Source organism: Aphelocoma coerulescens, chromosome 1, assembly GCF_041296385.1.
Source record: "Aphelocoma coerulescens isolate FSJ_1873_10779 chromosome 1, UR_Acoe_1.0, whole genome shotgun sequence".
NCBI classification, from domain to species: Eukaryota; Metazoa; Chordata; class Aves; order Passeriformes; family Corvidae; genus Aphelocoma; species Aphelocoma coerulescens.
Window position 1 is genome coordinate 66,391,683 of NC_091013.1, and position 20,407 is coordinate 66,412,089.

Sequence of the window (20,407 nt, forward strand, 5' to 3'; positions counted from 1 at the left end):
ATGTATTTTCAGCAGCAAGGAAAGTTCCAGCCACTTGATCAAGTTGTGCTAGACTCGGAATACCCTAGCTGCCCATTGCTGCTGAAGTGTGCAGATGTTAAGCAGTACATACAGCATGTAACAGAAGAAAAAGGTGAAAAAAAGGGGTGGGGGGGAGGGCAGTAAAAAAAAAAAAGACTCAATTTGTTAGTGTCACCTCATTACAAGAAAGATTTAAATATTGTTTTTTGTTTTACTAAACAACCAAAGTGCTGGACACAGCTGTACTTTAAAAACAGAAGCTTAGGTTTAAAGCTTGTCGTTGCAGTCTTGTGAATAGAAATGTGTGGATCTCCGATTATCTGCTGCAACTCTGCAAAACTCATGCAGTCTTGTTGCTAGGTGTCATACAAATGATAAACTGATCAGAGCTGGCTTCTTGACATTACTGTATATGTTGTGAACTCTCTTTGACTTGGATCAGAATTTTACCTCTCTCTACATTATTTAGTGTAGGATGGTCTGGCATGGAAGAAGTGGTCCATTTGACTTTTTTTCACCCTTTTCTTACAAAGCATTGAAACAATAAGTAGAAAAAAGCTGGAGAAGAGTGCATATGCTGCTGAGAAAGGAGAATACAAGTTTTCTGGCTTTGCATAATTTAGTGTTGTGGGTTTAAGCTTAAAGACTTAATTGTTTTAAAATACAAAAGTTGATTGGGATGCATAAGGATATGAGAGAGAAAACTCAAATGGAAAAAGTTAGCAAGCTATCAATTCTATACATAGTTTTCTCAACCTTTGCTCAGAATTCCCTTTGGTGTGGGGGCTTGCATTTTATTTGAGGACAAATATGTGCTTTCTAGGGAAGGGAAAAGGAGCATGACATAATTTTCGCAGGTTTGGAGATCTGCAAAACGTGCAAGACCTCAGTTTTTATTTTTGGTCCTTTAAATAGCATTCTGCTTAGGCTTGCTAGCTCCCTGATAGGGAATGGAGATTTCCCTGCATGCACATGGAGATCTACAGGAGAAGGTACAGGAATCTTTTGCACCATCAAGTGCAAAACCAGTAAGCTGTCTGATTCTTATGCACTAGAGCTCCTCCAAGGAGTTGAGGTTAAAGTTAAAGGATAGATTGAAAGCTACATACGTTAAGAATTTTCTTTCATGAAGCAAGCTGGCCCTTGTCATTTATATATATATGAAGAAATATTTAAATGATCTACAGATAATTGGGAAGTGGCTAAGGAAAGGTGATGGAAGAATAAAAAGTCTGCTAAGTAAAAGACCAGACCTCCTCCTAGCTGTATAGAACATTAAGGTATTTGTGTGGGATGGAAGCTGTAAGTTGATTTAGGTGCACACGTTTTTAACTATTTCGGGCTTGATATGGTGCATATGCAATAAGGTGGGGAAGCTGCATTTGAACTTCAGAGCAGGACATGTTTCCATTGAAAATGCTCACTAACAAGAGAGAAGAAAATTTAGGTAGCAAGGCTGATGTCAAATTCTGTTTGGGACTGGGGTGGTTGGAATTATGTGCTTCTATAAGCACGTAATTGTGGAGTAATACTACTGTTCCTCCTGGATTTCCGAAAGAGCCTATAGAAAACATTTGGTGACGTTTGGTATCATTTGGACCAAACAACCTTTTTCTTTGGGTGAGTTCTGACCTTGGAGAAGGCTTCTTTAAAGACAGGTGCATCTGAAATGCAAAACCCCTTTTTCCTTCTCATGAAGTGATAAGTATTTCCATTAAAAAGTATTTTTAAGCTTTCAGGCAATTGCTGTGCCCTGCAACTTGTCTAACACTGGATAAGTAGCCAGGGTGAGAGAATATCTGTTAAACTTCTGTGTACAGAATCACAGAATCATCAAGGTTGGAAGAAACCTTCAAGATGATCTTGTCCAAGTGTCAACCTAGCACTGCCATAATCACTCCTAAACAGTTTTTCCAAGTGCCACATCCAGACTTCTCTTGAACACTTCCAGAGACTGTGATTCCACCACTGACCTGGTCACTTCTTTCCAAGGCCTGACCACCCTTTCAGTGGAACAAATTTTTCTAATATTTAATGTGAACAGCCCCTGGTGCAACTTAAGGTCATTTCCTTTTGTCCTTTCACTTGAGACTTGGCAGAAGAGACCGACCCCCACTTCATTGCAGCCTCCTTTCTGGTAGATGTGGAGAGCAATATGGTCCCCCCCTGAGCCTCACTGAGAGTAAACACCCCCAGCTCCTTCACCTGCTCCTCATCAGACTTGTGCTCTAGACCCTTCACCAGCTCCATTGCCCTTCTCTGGACTTGCTCCAGCACCTCAATGTCCTTCTTGTGGTGAGGGGTCCAGAACTGGACACAGGATTTGAGATGTGGCCTCACCTGTGCTGAGTACAGGGGCACAATCACTGCCCTGCTCCTGCTGGCCACACTATTGCTGGTACAGGCCAGGATGCCATTGGTCTTCTCGGCCACCTGGGCACACTCTGGCTCATGTACAGCCACTATCAACCAGCACCCCCAGGTCCTTTTCTACTGAGCAGCTTTCCAGCCATTCTGTCCCCAGCCTATAGTTCTGCAGAGGTTTGTTGTTTGTTGACCCAAGTGCAGGAGCTGGAATTTGGCCTTATTGAACCTCATGCCGTTGGTCTCAGCCCATCAATCCAAGCTGTCCAGATCCCTCTACAGAGCCTTCCTACCCTGCAGCAGATCAGCACTCCTGCTCAACTTGCTGTCGTCTGTGTACTGACCGAGGGTGCACTCAATCCCCCCCATACAGATCATTGATAAAGATATTAGATAAAGAATTGGCCCTGGGGTCACCACTAGTGACCAGCTGCCAACTGAATGTAACTGCTTTCGTCCCCCCTCTCTGGGCCCAGCCATTTAGACAGGTTTTTACCCAGTGAAGAGTGCACCTGTCCAAGCCATGAGCAGCCAGTTTCTGTAGGACACTGCTGTGGGAGACAGTGTCAGATGCTTTTCAGAAGTCTAGATAGACAACATCCACAGCCTTTCCCTCATCCACTAAGTGGATCACATTGTCATAATGGAGGTCAGGTTGGGCACCCTTCTGAGGAGGTGAAAAATGGTGCCACATCCTTTTGGCTGTCAAACCTAAGTCTGCACAGGAACTTGGGTTTATTTTTTTGAAGGGGCACTTCCTCCAAACAACAGTACAGCCTTTGGGCAGTATCTATGTTCCCAAAACAAAACTTTAGAAAAAAAAGTATTTGCTATAGACAATATCTTGTGTCTTGGTCTAACTTCTGTATCCATTCTGATACTGTGTTTGCAGTTGTTACCTGTTGGAGCATCCTCCCATAAACTGCATTCTGTTAGACAGTAGTGAAGATGCTTTACTGCTTGGGTTTTTTTTCACTTTCAGTAATGTATTATGTACACCTCTAAGTTTGTGTCATTTTGCCAACAGATTATATTAGCTGTTAAGGAAGTTGTCTTCACTTCCTGGGTTTTGTTTTGAAATGTGAGGTGAACAATGCTTTTGTCACAAAAGCTGTACACACACGCACACATCAGCTTTATGTGATGTTCTTGGATTTTCCCAGGCATGTACTTGCATGTACATGCTACTTTTTTCTTGTTCAGGTTTGGATTGGGTTCAGAGTAACAGTGAGGCTTGTTCTTAGGATTTCTTTCTTTTTTTAGAACACCAAGAGTACTGTTATGCAACAAAACCATTGGCACTTCCTTGCCTGTCATGCACACATCACCTTTCTGTTTAATCCACTTCTATGTGTTTCATATTCTCATGTCTTTTATTGCCTGTAAAAAATACCAGCATTATGACTTAAGGTACTCGCTCTTTTCTTGCTCTTAAGACCTGTTGTCCACTTTGTAGCCTTCCTTGTTTAAGGAGTAGAGCATTAGGGCAAGAAGTATCAGTTGTGTTAAGGCTTCTGCAGCTCTGTTCTGCTTGACAGAACCTAACAACATAATTATTTCACTCTTCATTCAGTCTTAAGACATTTAACATCTGTCCAACAAATTTCTTACCCCAGAGCACTCACAGTTTACACTTACTGAATTAGCAGAAAATCCACCTTCCCTGGCCTCATTCTTGAAGGGCACTGAAAATTCATTTAGCTGAATTAAATTCTGAATTACTTGCTTTAGTAGTTGTGGAAAGGGTGCGTTGCAGCTCACTAAGTCTGGGTGAGGCAGGTTGTTTGCTAATAAATTTCGACATTGGATTGAAAGTACAGTAGAGATGGTTTAAGAAAAGGTTATGAATTCCAGTTCTAGAGTGTTACTCTTTTTCATTTTGCAAGGCAAAAGCTGCACTGTGATCTTGTCTGATGTGATTAACATGAAGAGCCAAGAAAACTTACCTGATTAGAATAACTAAATAATATTGCCAAGCTTGTATTCCCAGAAGGAAGGAAAAAAGGGGCCATATAAGTTTCAGAGTTATGGAAAACACTGAGAAAATAGATTTTAAAATGTGCTTTAGGCAGTTTGCTCAACAATACATCAGGGAAACTTCCAAGTCTACATAGCGATTACCCGATCACTGAACATATTATTTAATTGTAGAACCACTTATATTCCATCTGTATTTCTCAAACCCAATCTTTCCAGATGTCTCAGACCAGTTTTATAGGCACCAGACACATTAGGGAACAAAAGGCTTTCCAATATATACTCATATTATCAAACATAGTCACTAACTCTCACCAATATCAAATGTGCATCACATGTTAAATCCACGTTCCAATATTGAATCCTTTTGTCAGCAGTTTGTGACTTTCTTAACTCGGTTTAATTCTTCAGAGGTCTCAAATATTGTCAGTTTCTAGAGTTTAATAGTCAAAACTGTCAAGCACACAAAATATTTTCAAACAAAGTGATCTCTGAAGAGTTCAGTGTAATTATTTTTCACATGTTTTAATGAAAATGGCTTCACAGTTCTACGTTTCCTTTCCCCTAACTGAGTCACTCTGAGTCATGCTGTTGTGGGGGAGTCTGCCTGGGAATCCAGACCAGAATTACTTTTCAGCATGGGTTGGGGAATGGTGCCTGGAGGATGTCCCTTCCTCGAACTTTCTTAGATAAGAGAGGAATCCATGAATTGTACTCACTGTACTTGAACCCAAACTGCGTTAGCCCGTTGAGAAGCAGGTTCAAGTACCAGAGCGTTTCTCTGTTTTCTGCTTCTTTTCTTTCATTTTCAGAGCCATTTAAAGGCTTCTAAGTCCTGAGGGCTGCAGCCAACAATGTCACAGCTAATTACTTTACCTGCAACTCATCATAAAGCAAAATGTATATTAGTGTATTTTTCATTTTTGCTCTGATGAATTTTTGTATTTTGCTGTTGTACAACTGTTGAGACAGATTTAAACTTTTATCTTGCAGATAGCTTTCCTCGACCTCTCCATACCCCCTGCCATGCATACAGAAAGAGCACATAATAGTTCACTATTTGTGTGCAATTTGAAAGAGCCAAAATAAACTCCAAAGAAGGAAATGCTGAAGGAATCATAAATAATATGTTGTTGTTTGCTAGGGAGAAGGAAAATCCATGAAATGACTGTTGGAATATGACGCTGTATCAGTAAATGACATGAAACAGATGTAGGTATTCATGATAATGGTACAGGAGATTAAAACTTATTGAAATACCTGTTAAAGAAAAAGACTGAAGCAGCACGCTCCAAAATCTCCTTTGAAATCTTATTAGGCATCTCATTCCATTTCCCAAATGCAGGTTTCTGCTGAATTTTTATACTGAAGTTTCCCTGAGCCTTTGTAATTTTCTCTCTTTTGCCTGAGTGTTTTGAACCCACATATCTGCAGATAGCTGATCACCTGTGAATAGCAAGTGTTCACGATACCCTCGTTATCGCAGGGGAAGCACTCTCCGAAATTCTTATATCATCGAGTTAATTTGTGTTTCTCCATAAATCATGAGTGAATCATGTACTTCCTCCCACAAGGAGTGTGTTTCGCTATTTTGAGTTCCGTATTTTCTTTTAACGTTACATTGAATTATGTAAAAGGTGGATAGAAGTAAAAATTCTGCTTTAGTCACTCTGACATCAGAGAGGAAGAACTGACAGGGAAAGAGGTTATTGAAGAGGTGGATGGTTTAGCTTCAGTAACCAACTCCCTGTCATAGCCCCTTACTAGGTGCTGGAATTCAGCACACAGAGATTTAAGATAATATGTTGTTAAAAGAAAAAAAAAAAGAAAATTGTGGAACCAACATTCTGTGTTGTGAACTATGTAGTTAAAATCACCAGTCTGGTGACACAGGACAGTGAAGGTGAAGTGAAACTACAAGGGCTTCAGAAGAGTCTTAGTGAATTCAGGCAGCCCAAGATTACACATAAATAAATAAAATATGTGCTTTGCTGGATTAGGTTCTAATTAAAGAACGGTATAATTGTTCAGACCTGTTCATATCACCTTAGTCTGTTTATTTTTTTGTTTCCAATATTTTTGAGACTTACTGCCCTGGTATCAAACATGTACAAAACACAAATTAACTTTTATATTGTATCTACAAGTTAAAAGATTTTAAATATATTGGAAATGGAATCCAAACTAGATATGACTTTTTCCTCTTGCTTGTTTTTTGTCAGAGATTGGCAATCAGAAATTCCACAAATACAGCCAAGAGAAGACACTGAAGTGGTTAAAGAAAAAGGTACTGTGTTTCTCTTTTGCTTTAAAAATTGCTATATGTTTAAAATGGAAATGCTTATTAGCTTGTCCATATTTGCATTTCAGCCATGTGCGAAGGTTCAAGGTACATGTCCTGTCCAAGAAGGACAGACATCACAGTAAAGTTGCTGCGCTTGGGAATGTGATAAGGTGTTAGAGATATTAAAAGCTTGTTGCATTTCTCTTTTTGATGGGACTGGCCATAAAAGGGGTGTGGGTAGGAAGAGGAAGCTGTCAGCTTATTGCTGAAGGCTTTGCATAAGGTGAGGGGCTTGCCTTTTGCTTTGTCCCTTTCCTAGATGGGCTAGAGGAGAGTTTTGATTGTTAGAGCTTTTAAATTCTGCCATGCTTTGAAGCTGGACAGAACTGCCTTGGTTTTGTGCTACAAATGTGTTTCCTGAAGGTTTGGCAGAGTTCACTCAGAATGGTCCTGGTTTGGTTGCTATTATCCTGATCCAATCACGCTGTTCAAGAGGTCTGTACAGTATGCCAGAAGTAAACTAGTGTTAAAGCTAAGCTTGATGGGGTCTTTGTTTTGGTATAAAGGTGAATTTCATTTTACTCATGCACATGTGCCCTTAATATGATGGCACTCTGTAGAAAAAGATGGTCTGCATCACATGATGAGAAGGCCTTGTCATTTAAATTAATCAATAGAAGCACAAAATCTGGTCCACTTTCCACAGTGCTGAGGCATGGGAAATACCTATTTTGCAATGACTACCTGAATGTATACATGTGAACAGGTACCTGTTTGTGTTGTTGAAAATACCTGCTTCTGACAGTTCTCTCTGTTGGATCCAGCACAGCAGTGCCCTGTAAAGTCCTTAATCTTTGATTTCCACCAGGACTGCCTTTGCCATCTTCCTGAGCTCAGGTGTTCTCTGAGCAGGTGTATTTCTCACCTGTACAATCATGACTGTTGGATCTGAGTAGCTAAGCTCATCTTAGGGTGCTGCAAAAGTGGTTCTGTGTTTCCAAGGCAACATGTTCAAAGACATGCTAGTTTCTTTGAGTTTTTTGAGCTCATATGCTAGTCATTACAAATGTATATTAAATTTCACCACAGTCCATAACTTGAGTGTTTTATATGCTTGAAACAAAATTACAAGAGCTTTGTCACTGCATTAGCATGTGCAGAACAATACTGATACAGACATTTTATTCTTTGGTTTTCTGTAGGTTAATCAAACAGTGAAAGCACTTAAAAGCAACAGTATATCAGTAGGTGAAAGGGTGCTTGCAAGTACATTTATCAACAGTAAACAGATCACAGACACTCAGGAAGGTAAGAAAACGAAACGTGGTAATGAATTCCATTTTTGTGAAGTCACATAAGTTGAGATAAAACACATGATTAGAAACTAAAATATATTGAAATTGGCCTTTGCAGTAAATTTATTCCTTGTACAGAAAATTCCATGTAAGTTGTGACTGTGTGCTTTGGCTTTTCCACATTCTTTGGTATCTTCATCAGATGACATTGTAATTAACAGTAGGTCTCAGCTGGGGTTCTCTTAACTTCTCCACAGTTCAAGGAGAAAACGTTTTTTTCAGTGAAATATATGCTGAAGTGCTTTGCTGAACTGAGACTGTCTTAAATAATAGGACACATATTTATGAGTTCCCACCCAGTAAGTGTCTCTGTATTAGAACACGCTTCTTTTTATTATTATTTTTATTGGGATGCATGGAATATTAACATATTAGCATTCATAGAATTCTTCCAAATGTTGAAGGGATCTTAGGAAGTCATAATCACAGAGAAAAAGCTCCTGGTCCAAACATTACTTTAGGCAACAAATGCATGGTATACACAAATGTGTAGTTATTAAGGGCAAAATTTTAGTAATATGTGTACTAAATTGTAACAATGCTGTTACCAAAAAGTCTGGTGAGATCCTGTTTGCTTCTGTTCACCATTTTGCTGAGGAGGGCAATGTCCTGGATGTTACTGGTACGAAATTTTGTAGAGAAACCTGAAAATGGACTCGGAATAAAATCTTCAAATGTTAATGAAAATTAAGAAAAGTTTAGAGCAAGATGAACCAAAGCAAATTGTTTCTTATTGCAAAGACATTCAGAAGTCTTCATGCTGTAGAAAATTAAGGAGAAACAAAGCAGCTTGCTGACAAAGTGGAAAATGAGCTACCAAGTAATGATATCAAAGGAAACAACATAAATGAGATTTAAGAGGCAAATAGTTTTATAGAACAGAGATGTAATATACGGTTTTTAAAAAGAGACAAAGTTGCAAAACTTGTGACTTTAACTTCACAGTAGCTTTTAATCTTTTTCCCAACCCCTGTTTTTTTAAAGAAAGGGGAAAGTGTCCTGGCAACAACCACCCTGACTATGCTTAAATACTTTTTCTCTGGAATTTGTAATTAAATGTTTCATCTGTAGCAGTTTTTTTCCATCTTTCTCTTTATTTATAATGACATGGTTATAATAGTCTTTTTAAAAACCTTGGGTTTTCATATTTAAGAGAGCAACATTGAAATTGGGAATACTGTGGTTGAAAGCAGGTGAGTTTTGGAGGCAGTCCCACTGTATGTGGCAGGGTGAATGACAGGAAGTCATATGGACATTACTCAACACTTACTTCTAATAAGGCTCATTTTCTTGTCTGATCCTTTCATTGCTGTGACAGTGTAATTTATTTCTGTAGAGAATTGCTTTCATAGGGGTTATTATGAAATTTCAGTACCTTAAAAATAGGTGGGTATATGTAGTTAGCATCTACAAATGTTGTAGGGCAAAATTAGGGGAGGATATAATGAGAGCAAATACAGAAGTTGGGGAGGTTTATCTTATGAGACTTGAATATTTCATTCAGAAGACAAAGGAGGGAGGTGTGCAAGTATGCCTGATGTTTGACAAAAGGTTAATAACAAAGCTAGGCTAAGGTGAGAACACAGACTCCCTAGGAGGCAAATAGTGGTATTTTCAAATTCGTAAATGAAGTCAGTGAAGATTGCTTCGAGTCAGAAATGCAAAGGGAATGGATTTTGTATTTAGTATGAAATAATAGCAGTTGTCTTAGACTCACCATTCAGTGTCATAATGAAAAGAGTGAAATTATGGGAATATTTTTCTTAAGCAATAACTTGGACATACTAAGTACTGAGGTGAAATTGTCTTGGGTTGGAATTATTTCTTGTTCTCTCCTGACCCTAAAGTAGGCTTAGAGAGTGCAAATCCTTGATGAATTAGGCAATGAGAGAAGGAGAAGTGCAGATAGGTGATAGCAAGAATTTATTATCAATATAGTTGAAATGCATATGCTGCTGTCAGTTTTTTTAATGCTTGCTTCTTCGATGCCAGTTTGCATTGGGTTTTTTAGGTTAGAAAAAGAAAATGGAGAAAAAAAAGGAGAAATTTATCTCTGGCACTAAAGAAATAGTTCTTTGCCACCTTAAGGTTGGTATACCATGTGCTTCTGAACTCTCTAAGTGTTTGTAGGCATATGAGCAGATAAACTGGCCTATTGGAGTTGGAATTCAGAGGTGAGATTTTAACTTAATGTCTGTCTGGCAAATGCTTCCTGTGCATGGGTGCAGTTACTCCCTGGCAGCCTCAACAAGAGCAAGTTTAAAAAGTCCAGCCCACGATCAGTAAGTGCTTGTGTAGAACGTGACCAGAAAAGATCTGGTTTAGGACTTCATGTTATAAAAGGGTCACTTTTTTTTTCCTCAGTCTCTCAGAAAAACATTTATAGCAGGAGTGCCCTGTACTGAAAACAGCTTCTAGTAGTTCATATTTCCACAGATAATTATCCTGTCTTGCCAGTGATGTTTAGATAGGCCTTGGCATTTTCTATAAAGTACTGAAAATTAAGTACAAGACTTTGAAATAGACTCATTGTCTCATCTAATTGTTTTCAGTTGAAGCCAAAAAATGTTCTTTAGTACTGAATCCCTTGCCAAATAATTGTAAGATCCAGATGCTTTAAAATTAATGATTGCATGTTCTGTTGAGTCAGCTTTTTACTTTTGCAGGTTTTTAAAATTTAATTTCTTTGGAAAAATACATGATATCTAGTACTCTCAGAAAGTGAACAGCTTTTGTAAAGTACATGCAGCAGATATTAATAACATGTGCTGACAAAGTGAGTGTAGTAAGTCTTCACTTTTTAAATAAACCTACAAGTGTCATATAACATAAACTACTCAACACAGAGAAGCATCACAGTGTATCCATTAGAAGTCTGTTACTATTCATTCAACCTTATGCTTCATGGTAGCACATGCAACATGGCTAGAGCAACATGACTATGTAACATGAATGTTCTTTTTCTTCTTCTCGCTCCCTGACCTCTTCCTGAAGACTATGTACGGTATGCCCATGGGTTAATATCAGAGTATATTCCTGAAGATCTGAGTAAGGAGTTGTTAAAATACTTGGGGTAAGTATTGTTCCAGCTAGCTTATAGCTATACATGTCATGTATTAATGTCCATTCAGTCATTTCTGTTGAATACTGAGATTTGTTCATCAAGGTTGCAGTGAATGACGCAATGAGATTATATTTGCCACACTTCAAATGTGATTTTTTGAAATGTAGATTATGTCTTTCTGGCTTTCCTATGGTGTTAAGGACTGTGAGCTGGAGGAGATGTAATATTAAAGTTGGATATGTCTGTTATCACTGTTGCATGATGAAACCCTGAGTGATATATCCTCTTTTAAAGCAAGTGGGAAGAAAATCCAAAAAACTAGTTTGTCCAGAATTGTCAAGCACAAACAAGCAGAGCCAGGAGTAGAGTCCTCATCCCCAGTCTTCTTTCTTTTCCCCTACTCACTCAGTGCTGCTTGGGTTTGACTTTACTTATCTAACCTGTGCTAGTTTATATTTAAATCTGGAAGGTAAGCCAGCATCCTCATCCTGGTGTTCCCTGCCAGCAGCAGTCTTCGCTTGGAGCATCACTGGGACTCTGTACCTACTTATCAGTTCAATTCTGTTCAAAGGCTTCTGTTATAGTGGCCTTTGGAAAAGTAGAAGCCCCATAGCTGAACAGTTTCATAAGTCAGAAATACAGAGTCCATGAGCTGCTTTTTTTTTTGCAAGTGCTTGCCACATGTGAACAGCTGATAACCAAAGCAGCCTTCATGAGGAAGGAATTCCAAACTTTAGGTTGTGCAATTAATCCGTCTTAATTTATAATTTAAAATCTTTTGTTCTGCAGGCTCACAGAACTTAGAAGCCCAGCACCAGAGCCACCACTGAAGGTAGGAGAACATTAAGATATTGATAGATACATTGTGTTGTAAGTTAATTTTTCTGAATTATTATTGAAATTGGACCAGACCAAGCACTGGGTACAATACAATAAGTCAGGTGGCCTTGTGAAAAGCCAGTCTAAAACACAAGAAATTTAGCAGGTAACTCATATTTTTTAATATGGAATATTTTGGTTGGTTTTCCTTTTCAAAAAAGGGGAGGGCAAGAGAGAGGTATATTTTATGGGTTTGGTCAACAGTCTTTTCATACATGTTTTGCTTATTTAGTTTTATTGAGGTTGATGGGACAATATGACCTCATAGGTTTTCTTTCATATATAATTTATGAGGACCCTGAAAGGGACCTCCTGGGTCATGGATTCCCAGACAACCATGTTGGATAATCTCTCATACACTGACCATTCTTCACTGTAAGTCTCATTAGGATTTTTTTATTTCCATTACTTCTCCTGGAATAGTGTTTTATAACCTCATTCCTCTGATGCTCAGAAACCTTTCTGTAAATTCCACCTTGAATTTATTCATGGCCAATTTATTCCCCTGCCCTTTTGTGCTAACTTTATCATTCTTTTTTCAAATTGAAATGGCTCTTTTCTCTTTTCTCCCTAACATTAGTTCTTTCAATGTGTAAAGGGAAAACATAAATGCTTTGCGTTTTCATTTTGAGAAGCCAACTTGGTTGTGTAAGATGGGTTCTCCATTCCCTCATTCTAGAAACATTTCTTTACACCTATTCCAAGTTGAATTCAATTGTTTCAAAGCAGGTGACCAGAAAAGTGTGTAATTATTTCTGATAAAACCTTTACTCATACAATATGATGACATTCTTCCCTTCTTGTCTTAACTAGAAATACTTTGTCCCATTACAGACTAGAATCCCAATTGCCTCTCTTGATCTGTGATGTACCAGATAGCTCTCTGTCATGCTGTGAATAGTTAAGACACACAGTTGGGGTTTTTTTTTCCCACTGCAGTTTTTACTTGATCAGCCCTCAGATTTACAAGAAATTCATGCAGTTAGTTGCTGTGTACATGACCTTTCACTTCTTCTGTACATTTAATCTGGTTTTAATATTTCCAGTCTTGAAGGTTCCCTGGCTTTTTTTCACAGTGTTAAAAGCTCTTTAGGTATTCATAATGGTACTCAGTGGTGTACATTCAGCAAATGTTAGCATTCTATTATTATCTTCAATTAGCAATTAACTAGTAACCTCCATCTGATCCAATCCCTTTCTGCATTATTTGCCTTTGTTTCCCTTTTTCCCAGTTTCTCACCTACCTTAAAATACTTATACAGTATTTGTTTTCTGTAATTTCAGCTGCTTAAGTGGCACCATGTCAAGTCCTCTGGCAGTCCTTCACATTCTGTCACCAGAAAATGTGTTATATTTGAGAAAATAAAGAGATGTTAGTGGGCATTACCTGTGTTTAGTTTTTAGGCTGAGACAGGCTGAGAAGGTTGGGGTTGTTCAGCCTGGAGAAGAGAAGGCTCCAGGAAGACCGGTATCTAAAGGGGGCTACAGGAGAGCTGGCGAGAAACTTTTTACGAGGGCATGTAGTGACAGGACAAGGGACAATGGCCTTAAGCTGAAAGAGGGGGTAGGTTTAAATTAGATGTGAGGGTGGTGAGGCACTGAACAGGTTGACCAGAGATGATGTAAACTCCCCATTGATGGGAGCATTGAAGGCTGGGTGAATGGATGGGGCTCTGAGCCACCTGGTCTAGTGGAAGGTATTCCTTCCCTTGGCAGGAGGGTTGGAACTACATGATCTTTAAGGTCCCTTCGAACCCGAATCACGCTATGATTCTGTGTTTCATTTACTCTTTAATTATTCTTCCTTCTTTCACTTTTTTTCCCACCTCGTTCTCCTGAGACTTACCATGACTTTTTCTTCCTTCTTACATTAGAGATGGGTCCATGGCTATTCTGCACTAATATGGTCCCTGCCTGATAGAACATATGCCAGGTTCTGCCTCTCATCTTGTGATTTCTGGTGAGGTCTTCCAACTGGGTCAGCATACTGAGTTTTACTTCTATCTTGAATAGAGTGATTTTTGTCCTCTCTTCTGCCCCTGTGCGTAACCTCTTCATTTTTATTGAAAATGATTTACGGAGGCAAAGGAGTTCGTCCATTTTGGGTCCACACATAGGTTAACTTTAATATCTATCCAATCCTTACAGTATAGCAGCTTCACTTTCTCTTTTTTTAATTCCCTTTTTGCCTCTGTGGCTAAACAACCTTGTACTGTTTGTTTTAATTTCCTTTCCAAGGTCTTAACTCAGCTTGACTTTTTGGCAGCTCTTACTTAATCCCAGTATTACCTGACTCCTAAACTGATCTTTTTTTTTAATATCTGTTTTTCCCCCAGTCTTTTTCTTTCCCCATCCATTGCAGAATTCTACTTACACATAGTGTCAGTTGGATTTTTTGGGGGGTGGGGGTGGGTGGTGGAATATGCGTGCATCTGTGTGAGCCAGGAGCTGCATTTATAGTGCTTGGTCTGAGAAGCTTTTCCTCCAAGATTTTTCACCCTGTTTGAAGTAAAGGATCCAAAATCACTTCTGTCTTTTACCTTCCAAGCATCTTCCTCACACATCAAGTCCCTTTGCTTTGCCTTAGACAAGTAAGGCATGTGGTTTGCAAAGTTTGCCCCCCTAGAACCAATAACCCCTCTTTCGATTATCCTTTCCATTTAATTTAAACTGAGGCACTGTATGTCTACTGAAAGGAGATTACGTACCACACTGGCCTTTCCTGCAATGTCCCTGCTACTTACCAAAACAAAGTCTAAAATAACCTCCTTTCTGGCCGATTCAGTGACTGTTCTGTTTAGCAGCATGTCAGCTAGCACATAGAGGAATAATTGAGCCCTACTGTTATTAATAGCATTTGTTCTCCAATGGATATCCACAGATATGTTATTTCCATGTGGCTGGACAGTTGTTCTGGCTGCAGAGTTACTTGGCCCTTTGATTCAGTTAAGAATTACCTTTATGCATTGTAAGAAATATTAAGCACACATCAGGAGCCAACTGATAGTCATTAGCTATATAACCATGTTAAAACAACTGTATTAAACTGCATGTGATGTACATTCCATATTGTGTACGAATAGCTTTTATACAGTTGGGATAGTTCTGAGAATCTATTTTTAAAAACAGTTTTATTTCAGCAGTTTGGTTACAGAGGAAATGAGGCCTAGAACTGTTCAGTTGTTGGGCAGTGAGATCTTGCTGAGGATCTGATTAATTTCCAGAGCACTGACCAGGGTGTGTATGATGTTTCTGTATTTAAGTCTTTGCAACTTCAGAGATTAAAACATTCCTTTATTTCACAATCTCAAGAGGAGCAAGGTAGGCTTATACACGGAAACTTCTAGTCTCCTTCAGACTATTTTTAATCACTTGTGTTGACATTTCTCTTCATGAGGGCAAGGTGTATTAACAGACATAATATATGGTTATTGCAAATAAGAAGGTTCTGACATGTATTTCCTATTTCGGAAAAGTAATTGCATGTTTGGAAATTATGTTAAACTCTGAAGGGAGGAGAGATGTAGAAACTTCAGTGATTAGCAGAAAAACAACTACACATTCTTTTCTTGAACAAGAGCGAACTGGGTATGGCCTGGACTTTGTGATTTGATGATTAAATCAAAATTGCATGTTCTTTGTATTAATTGTAAGCCGTTGATCTTGTGTTGTAATCATCGCACTGTCCGGTTTGTCAGCACAGTGAGTCCGGCCATTGGCAGATGATGAGAGACATTTACAAAGAGTATGTAGGCTTTGCTACAACTAAACAGCAAATGTTTTGCTGAAATGCAAACATTTTTGTTGTAAGTTTTAAAAACTTGTTTATCAGACTCCAAAAAGAGGAGAAAAGTAATTTTTCATTAGATTGTCATTTGAAAATGTAATCACAGCACAGTAAACAGCCTCCTAAAGAGGCTGATCCAGATTCCATTGAAATCAAAAGAAAAGGCTGCAGTTGGATCTGGTTCCAAGAGCTGAGAAATCTAAGCTGCAGACCTGGCTTGTGTGCCAAAGAGAGAGAGAGAGGGGGAGAGAGAGAGATATCACAAGCACCATAAACAAAATGAATAAAACAGGATCTTAAAATGTATGGTACCATCCAAGTTGCTTGCAAAATCACTCTCCTTGGCACAAAAGCTGGGAAGGCCACGGTCTAGATTTCACAGGATATTAAGGACAGGGTAGTAATATCAGATATATAATAATAATAAAAATACAGTGTTGTAAAATACTACATACTTTTTTTTCACTTTTGGAAACATACCAGAAAGTTTTCACCTTTAAACTAAACACATGCTCACAGTTTATGGAAAGAAATATTCATTTTTACGGCCTGATCATGTGAAGTGCCGAGAACTGTTCACTTGTATTATTTCTGAAGTTAGAAGGCACACAGCACATGCAGAATCAAACTTCTTAATATCCTGTTGGATTCAAGTGATGAGTCAAGTCAGTGGAGCTATGGCAGTGTTTCACTGTTGCCAGCCTGTAGAAGCTAATTAATTCTAAAGGCTGTGAACAGACAACAGAGTAGATGATGATCCACTTGTGTTGGCAGATAGCTACAACACTGGAGTTGCTGCTCAGGTCCATGAGATCATGAGCACCACAGCTCCTTGACTGTTAGGCACTAACTTCCAACAGCTGCTCCAGAAAGTTCTCTAAATAGACTGACACCAAAGTCCCAATCATGGCTGATTTCTAACAGTCATTCTTCAGAAGGCTAGGAAGAAAATGCTTCCCATGACACTGAATGGTCTCTTCTGAATGCTGTAAAGATGGTAAATATTCACATGTAAAGAAGACGATTGCAGACGGAAATCTTCCGCTCTTGCTGCTGATTCTTCAGTTGACTGCCAGTCCTGTTTTGGTGCTATGGTTACGTTTTAAAGCCAAAGCTTTGAACTTCCATGTGTGTACATCATGAAAGTGGTTGACAGAGCAACTTCCTCACTCTAACATTTCAGAAAAGGAAATGGTCAGATGTCCCTGTGGAACCAGAAGAAGACTATACTAAATTTAACAGTGACAATCTGAAAACCAAAAAGGTAAGCAAGCCTTGCATTCATACACGTTTTGCTAAAGCGTAGATTAATAGCAACTATTAGCACAGAGTGCTTAACTTTCCCCTTCAAAACACACCACAAAACTAAATACAAAATTGTCTGACATCTGTAATTATATCTCTTCGAACTTTTCATTCAGATTTAATATGACTTTGACAATTTTAATTTCCTATTCTTAACTGTTTTGTGCTATTTCTGCTGGGCTATATTTGACCAGTGAACATTCCAGTGAGCCTCGCAGACTCAGACACACGTGTTAAGGTGCTCAGCTAATGTTTGTAAAGCTCTTTGAGATCTTTACATGAGAAATCCTATGGCTTAGTGATAGCAACTGTTAAATTTCAGTTACTTGAAAAAGAAACGAAGATGGCAGCATTTACTTATGGAGGGATGCTAGGACATGCTTTATTTTTACCTAGAAATATTGCTTGTGCACTTACTTATGTCAACTTAATGAAGTTAAATCAACACAGAACTTACTGATTGCCAGCTCCAACGCATGTTTGGAGGCCAGTCCAAATCTGAGTCCAGCAGTGCCTGCCACTGTACTATTCCTAGGAGAGCAACAGAGATGTGAAAAGAAATAGATCCTCTCTGCGTGTGCCAAAGCTGTGAGGCTTGTACTGGCTTGTTTCTCTGAACATTGAAAGAAAATGAATCTTCCTCCAATCCGTGGGGAACCGAAAAGGCCCGCTGTGCTGGTCTTGTGACCTTCAGTCTAATGCTGACTACTCGTTACCCTTTGCAAAGAGAAGCAGCTGGTGACAGATACATTCCTTCCTCCCCCCAAAACCCCAGATTTTTCTGTACTCAGTGCACATTCTAGTTTTGAAGTAAGAGGATTACCCCCTAAGTGAAGGTGATAAATAGTTTAAAATATGCATGTTTCCCCCCCTCCGCATTATATACTATAGCTTTTGAACTTAGCATAAGGATAGAAATAATAATAATAATTCATTTTAACATTAAATGTGATTTATTTCTGAAATAATGAAGTACATTGATGAGAGAATCTGGGAAAGAAAAGACAGCCCTTGGACTCTGTACAGTATACTACTCTTTTTAAAATCCTTTGGCAGTAGTTTTGTTTGTAGAGTAACACAGACAATCATACTGTTGTTGTCTATCTCCATCCTATCCATAACCATCTAGCTGATCCCAAGTACTGTTATTGAGAAGTCCTGCAGACTGAGGATTATCATAAAGAAAGTTCAATGCAAAGTTTTCTTAATAGGGAAAGCAGCTAGAGATTTAAAACCTAACACTTTAAAATACAAGAAAGAAAAGAGGTTGGCTCTATAAAATGTGGTTCATAAAATGTGTTTTAGGTGTAGGAGTCTGGGAAGTTGTCCCAGTGGCCTCAAAAGTGCTTTGCAAATGTTAGTTACCTTCTTCATTCCTTGTTCTTCCATCTCTTTTCCCTTGATTTCACTGTGCATAGAGTCTTTGATAGTAAATCAGTGTGAATTATTCATCATCTGTAATGCAAGTCTGTAATTCAGCCTGCTGACAGCATAATCATGAGATTGAGTCGGAGGGTACAGAATGCATCTGCTCTGTTGTATGCATTATTCCTCTTAATGTACACTCAGGGATTATCCCAAAGTAAACGTTTGATTTGGGATACCTCATTGTGCAGAAAGGAAAGATGTTTCACATCCTTGTCCTTGTAGTTGGTTTTCTGTCTTTGTCTAAGGTGAAGTAATTCACAACAAGTATTCTTCAGTTTGAATAATCTCAAATTTGTTTTTTAACGATTTTGTCCTACAATTCAAAGCCTGCATAGCATTATCTTTATAGCTGTATACTAAAAACTCAGTTCAACTTAGTGCTTGACTTCTGTATTTAGGAGGTTGTAGCATCTGTTTCCCCCCTATGGAGATGCTCTTTAACTGTTTCTGTTTATCATTTCACTCACAGGCAAACACCAAGATGTCTGCAGCACAGAAGGCTCTGGCCAAAGTTGATAAGAGTGGAATGAAATCCATTTCTGCTTTCTTCAGCTCCAAACCTAAAACATCAAAATAAAAACTTGTTATTGAAAGAATTTTATACAGGTTATTTTTATGTTAAGCTAAAGAGGCCTCCTGGAGTTTTTTGTTAGTATAGTGTATGCAGGGCATGTCTGGGTACACGGTGGAGTGTGATGGAGAGGTCTGTGAGCTGGAAGGGCACAGAGCTGTTGAGCCTTAGTGGGACAAGGCAGCACCATGATATCAGATATTCCATCCTGGACTGGGAAGATGGCCCAGCTGCAATAACATGGTGTGGTGAGCTGAGAAGTAAGGCTTAGCAGGGTACCATACTGTGCTGCTGCTTCTTCTAGAGCAAGCCTAGTCAAGCTGACCAGAGTTTCCTCCATTACACTTCATTCTGGGCTGAAAACGTGCCCACCTTTGGTGACTTTTTTTTTTTTTTTAATTGATAAGGAGCATTATTTTTTAGACTTTCTGAGTTTTTTACCCAGTATTACACCAGAGTAGGATGGCATCATTGCATTTTTATTTTGACCCAAGTATTAAGTGCTGATGTAAGCGTTGTCATTGGCGGCATTTTATCGAGGCAAAGATAGAGTCTGTATTGGGATTTGTGTTGTTTTCAATATGCTGGAAACAAGTGGCAGTTAATGTCAATGTACATGTAATGCAATAAAGTGCTTTGTGTAACAAACTTGTGCTTGCTGTATTTACTGTATGCTTCAAGAGTTAGGTTGGGTTTCAGCACATTTTTAAGCGGTTTTGGTATTTTCCTATTATAAATTTTAATCCTTAAAGAGTTATGACATCTCCTTGGCTTTTGTGATAAATCTCTTCGCACACAGCAATATAGGGGCATTTTTATGTTTAGTTCCAAGGTCAAGAGGTCCTTATGAAAATAATCAGGAAAATTTGATTTAAAGGCAAGAATGGACGGGGTTTTTTTTAAGAAGCCTGTTTGGAGTTGGCTTCAAAAGCTTAAGTATGAGTGTCTTATCAGATAAGGTTTAGTTTTATGAAGTTTTGCACAAGGTAGGACTGTTACTTAAAATGCACTACCCACTCTTTCCTGTGTTCTTTCATCATTAGAGTATTCCTGTATATTTAGAGGGATTGCTGATGTTGCAGCTTCCCTGAATCACAGAACTGAAAAAGAGATGGAGTCACTGGGATCATTTGTACATATCTAGCCAGTTCTGCACAGTACTCAGTGTCATCCACCAGTTGTACTGAGTCATTACTATGGATCAACTACAATGTGTGTTTTTGAAAGACTTAAAACACGTCATTCTTTGCTACTTCAGCTCAGTAGAGAATCTGCTTGTATCCCTTGATAATGTGAGTTTCAGAGAAATTAGGAAATCCCCCTGTTTGAGTTACTATGCAATTTTTGCACTTCTGACTTACTTGCTGCCATT

At 38.7% G+C, this 20,407-nt stretch overlaps 1 protein-coding gene across 3 annotated transcripts in view; it reads left to right on the plus strand.

The window, feature by feature from the left end:
* The window catches only part of RNASEH2B (ribonuclease H2 subunit B), a 45,057-nt gene that overhangs the window by 20,825 nt on the left and 3,825 nt on the right, over window positions 1-20,407 (plus strand). The window contains exons 6-12 of one of the 3 annotated variants that reach the window (XM_069011191.1): window positions 13-133; window positions 6,585-6,649; window positions 7,849-7,954; window positions 10,996-11,074; window positions 11,855-11,897; window positions 16,915-16,995; window positions 18,934-19,065. In XM_069011191.1, coding sequence (XP_068867292.1) covers window positions 13-133; window positions 6,585-6,649; window positions 7,849-7,954; window positions 10,996-11,074; window positions 11,855-11,897; window positions 16,915-16,995; window positions 18,934-19,041 — 603 coding nt within the window. In that variant the 3' untranslated portion in view covers window positions 19,042-19,065. Of the gene's footprint in view, window positions 1-12; window positions 134-6,584; window positions 6,650-7,848; window positions 7,955-10,995; window positions 11,075-11,854; window positions 11,898-16,914; window positions 16,996-18,933; window positions 19,066-20,407 lie in introns of those variants that run through there. The other 2 variants (XM_069011200.1, XM_069011209.1) reach the window with 2 other exon arrangements.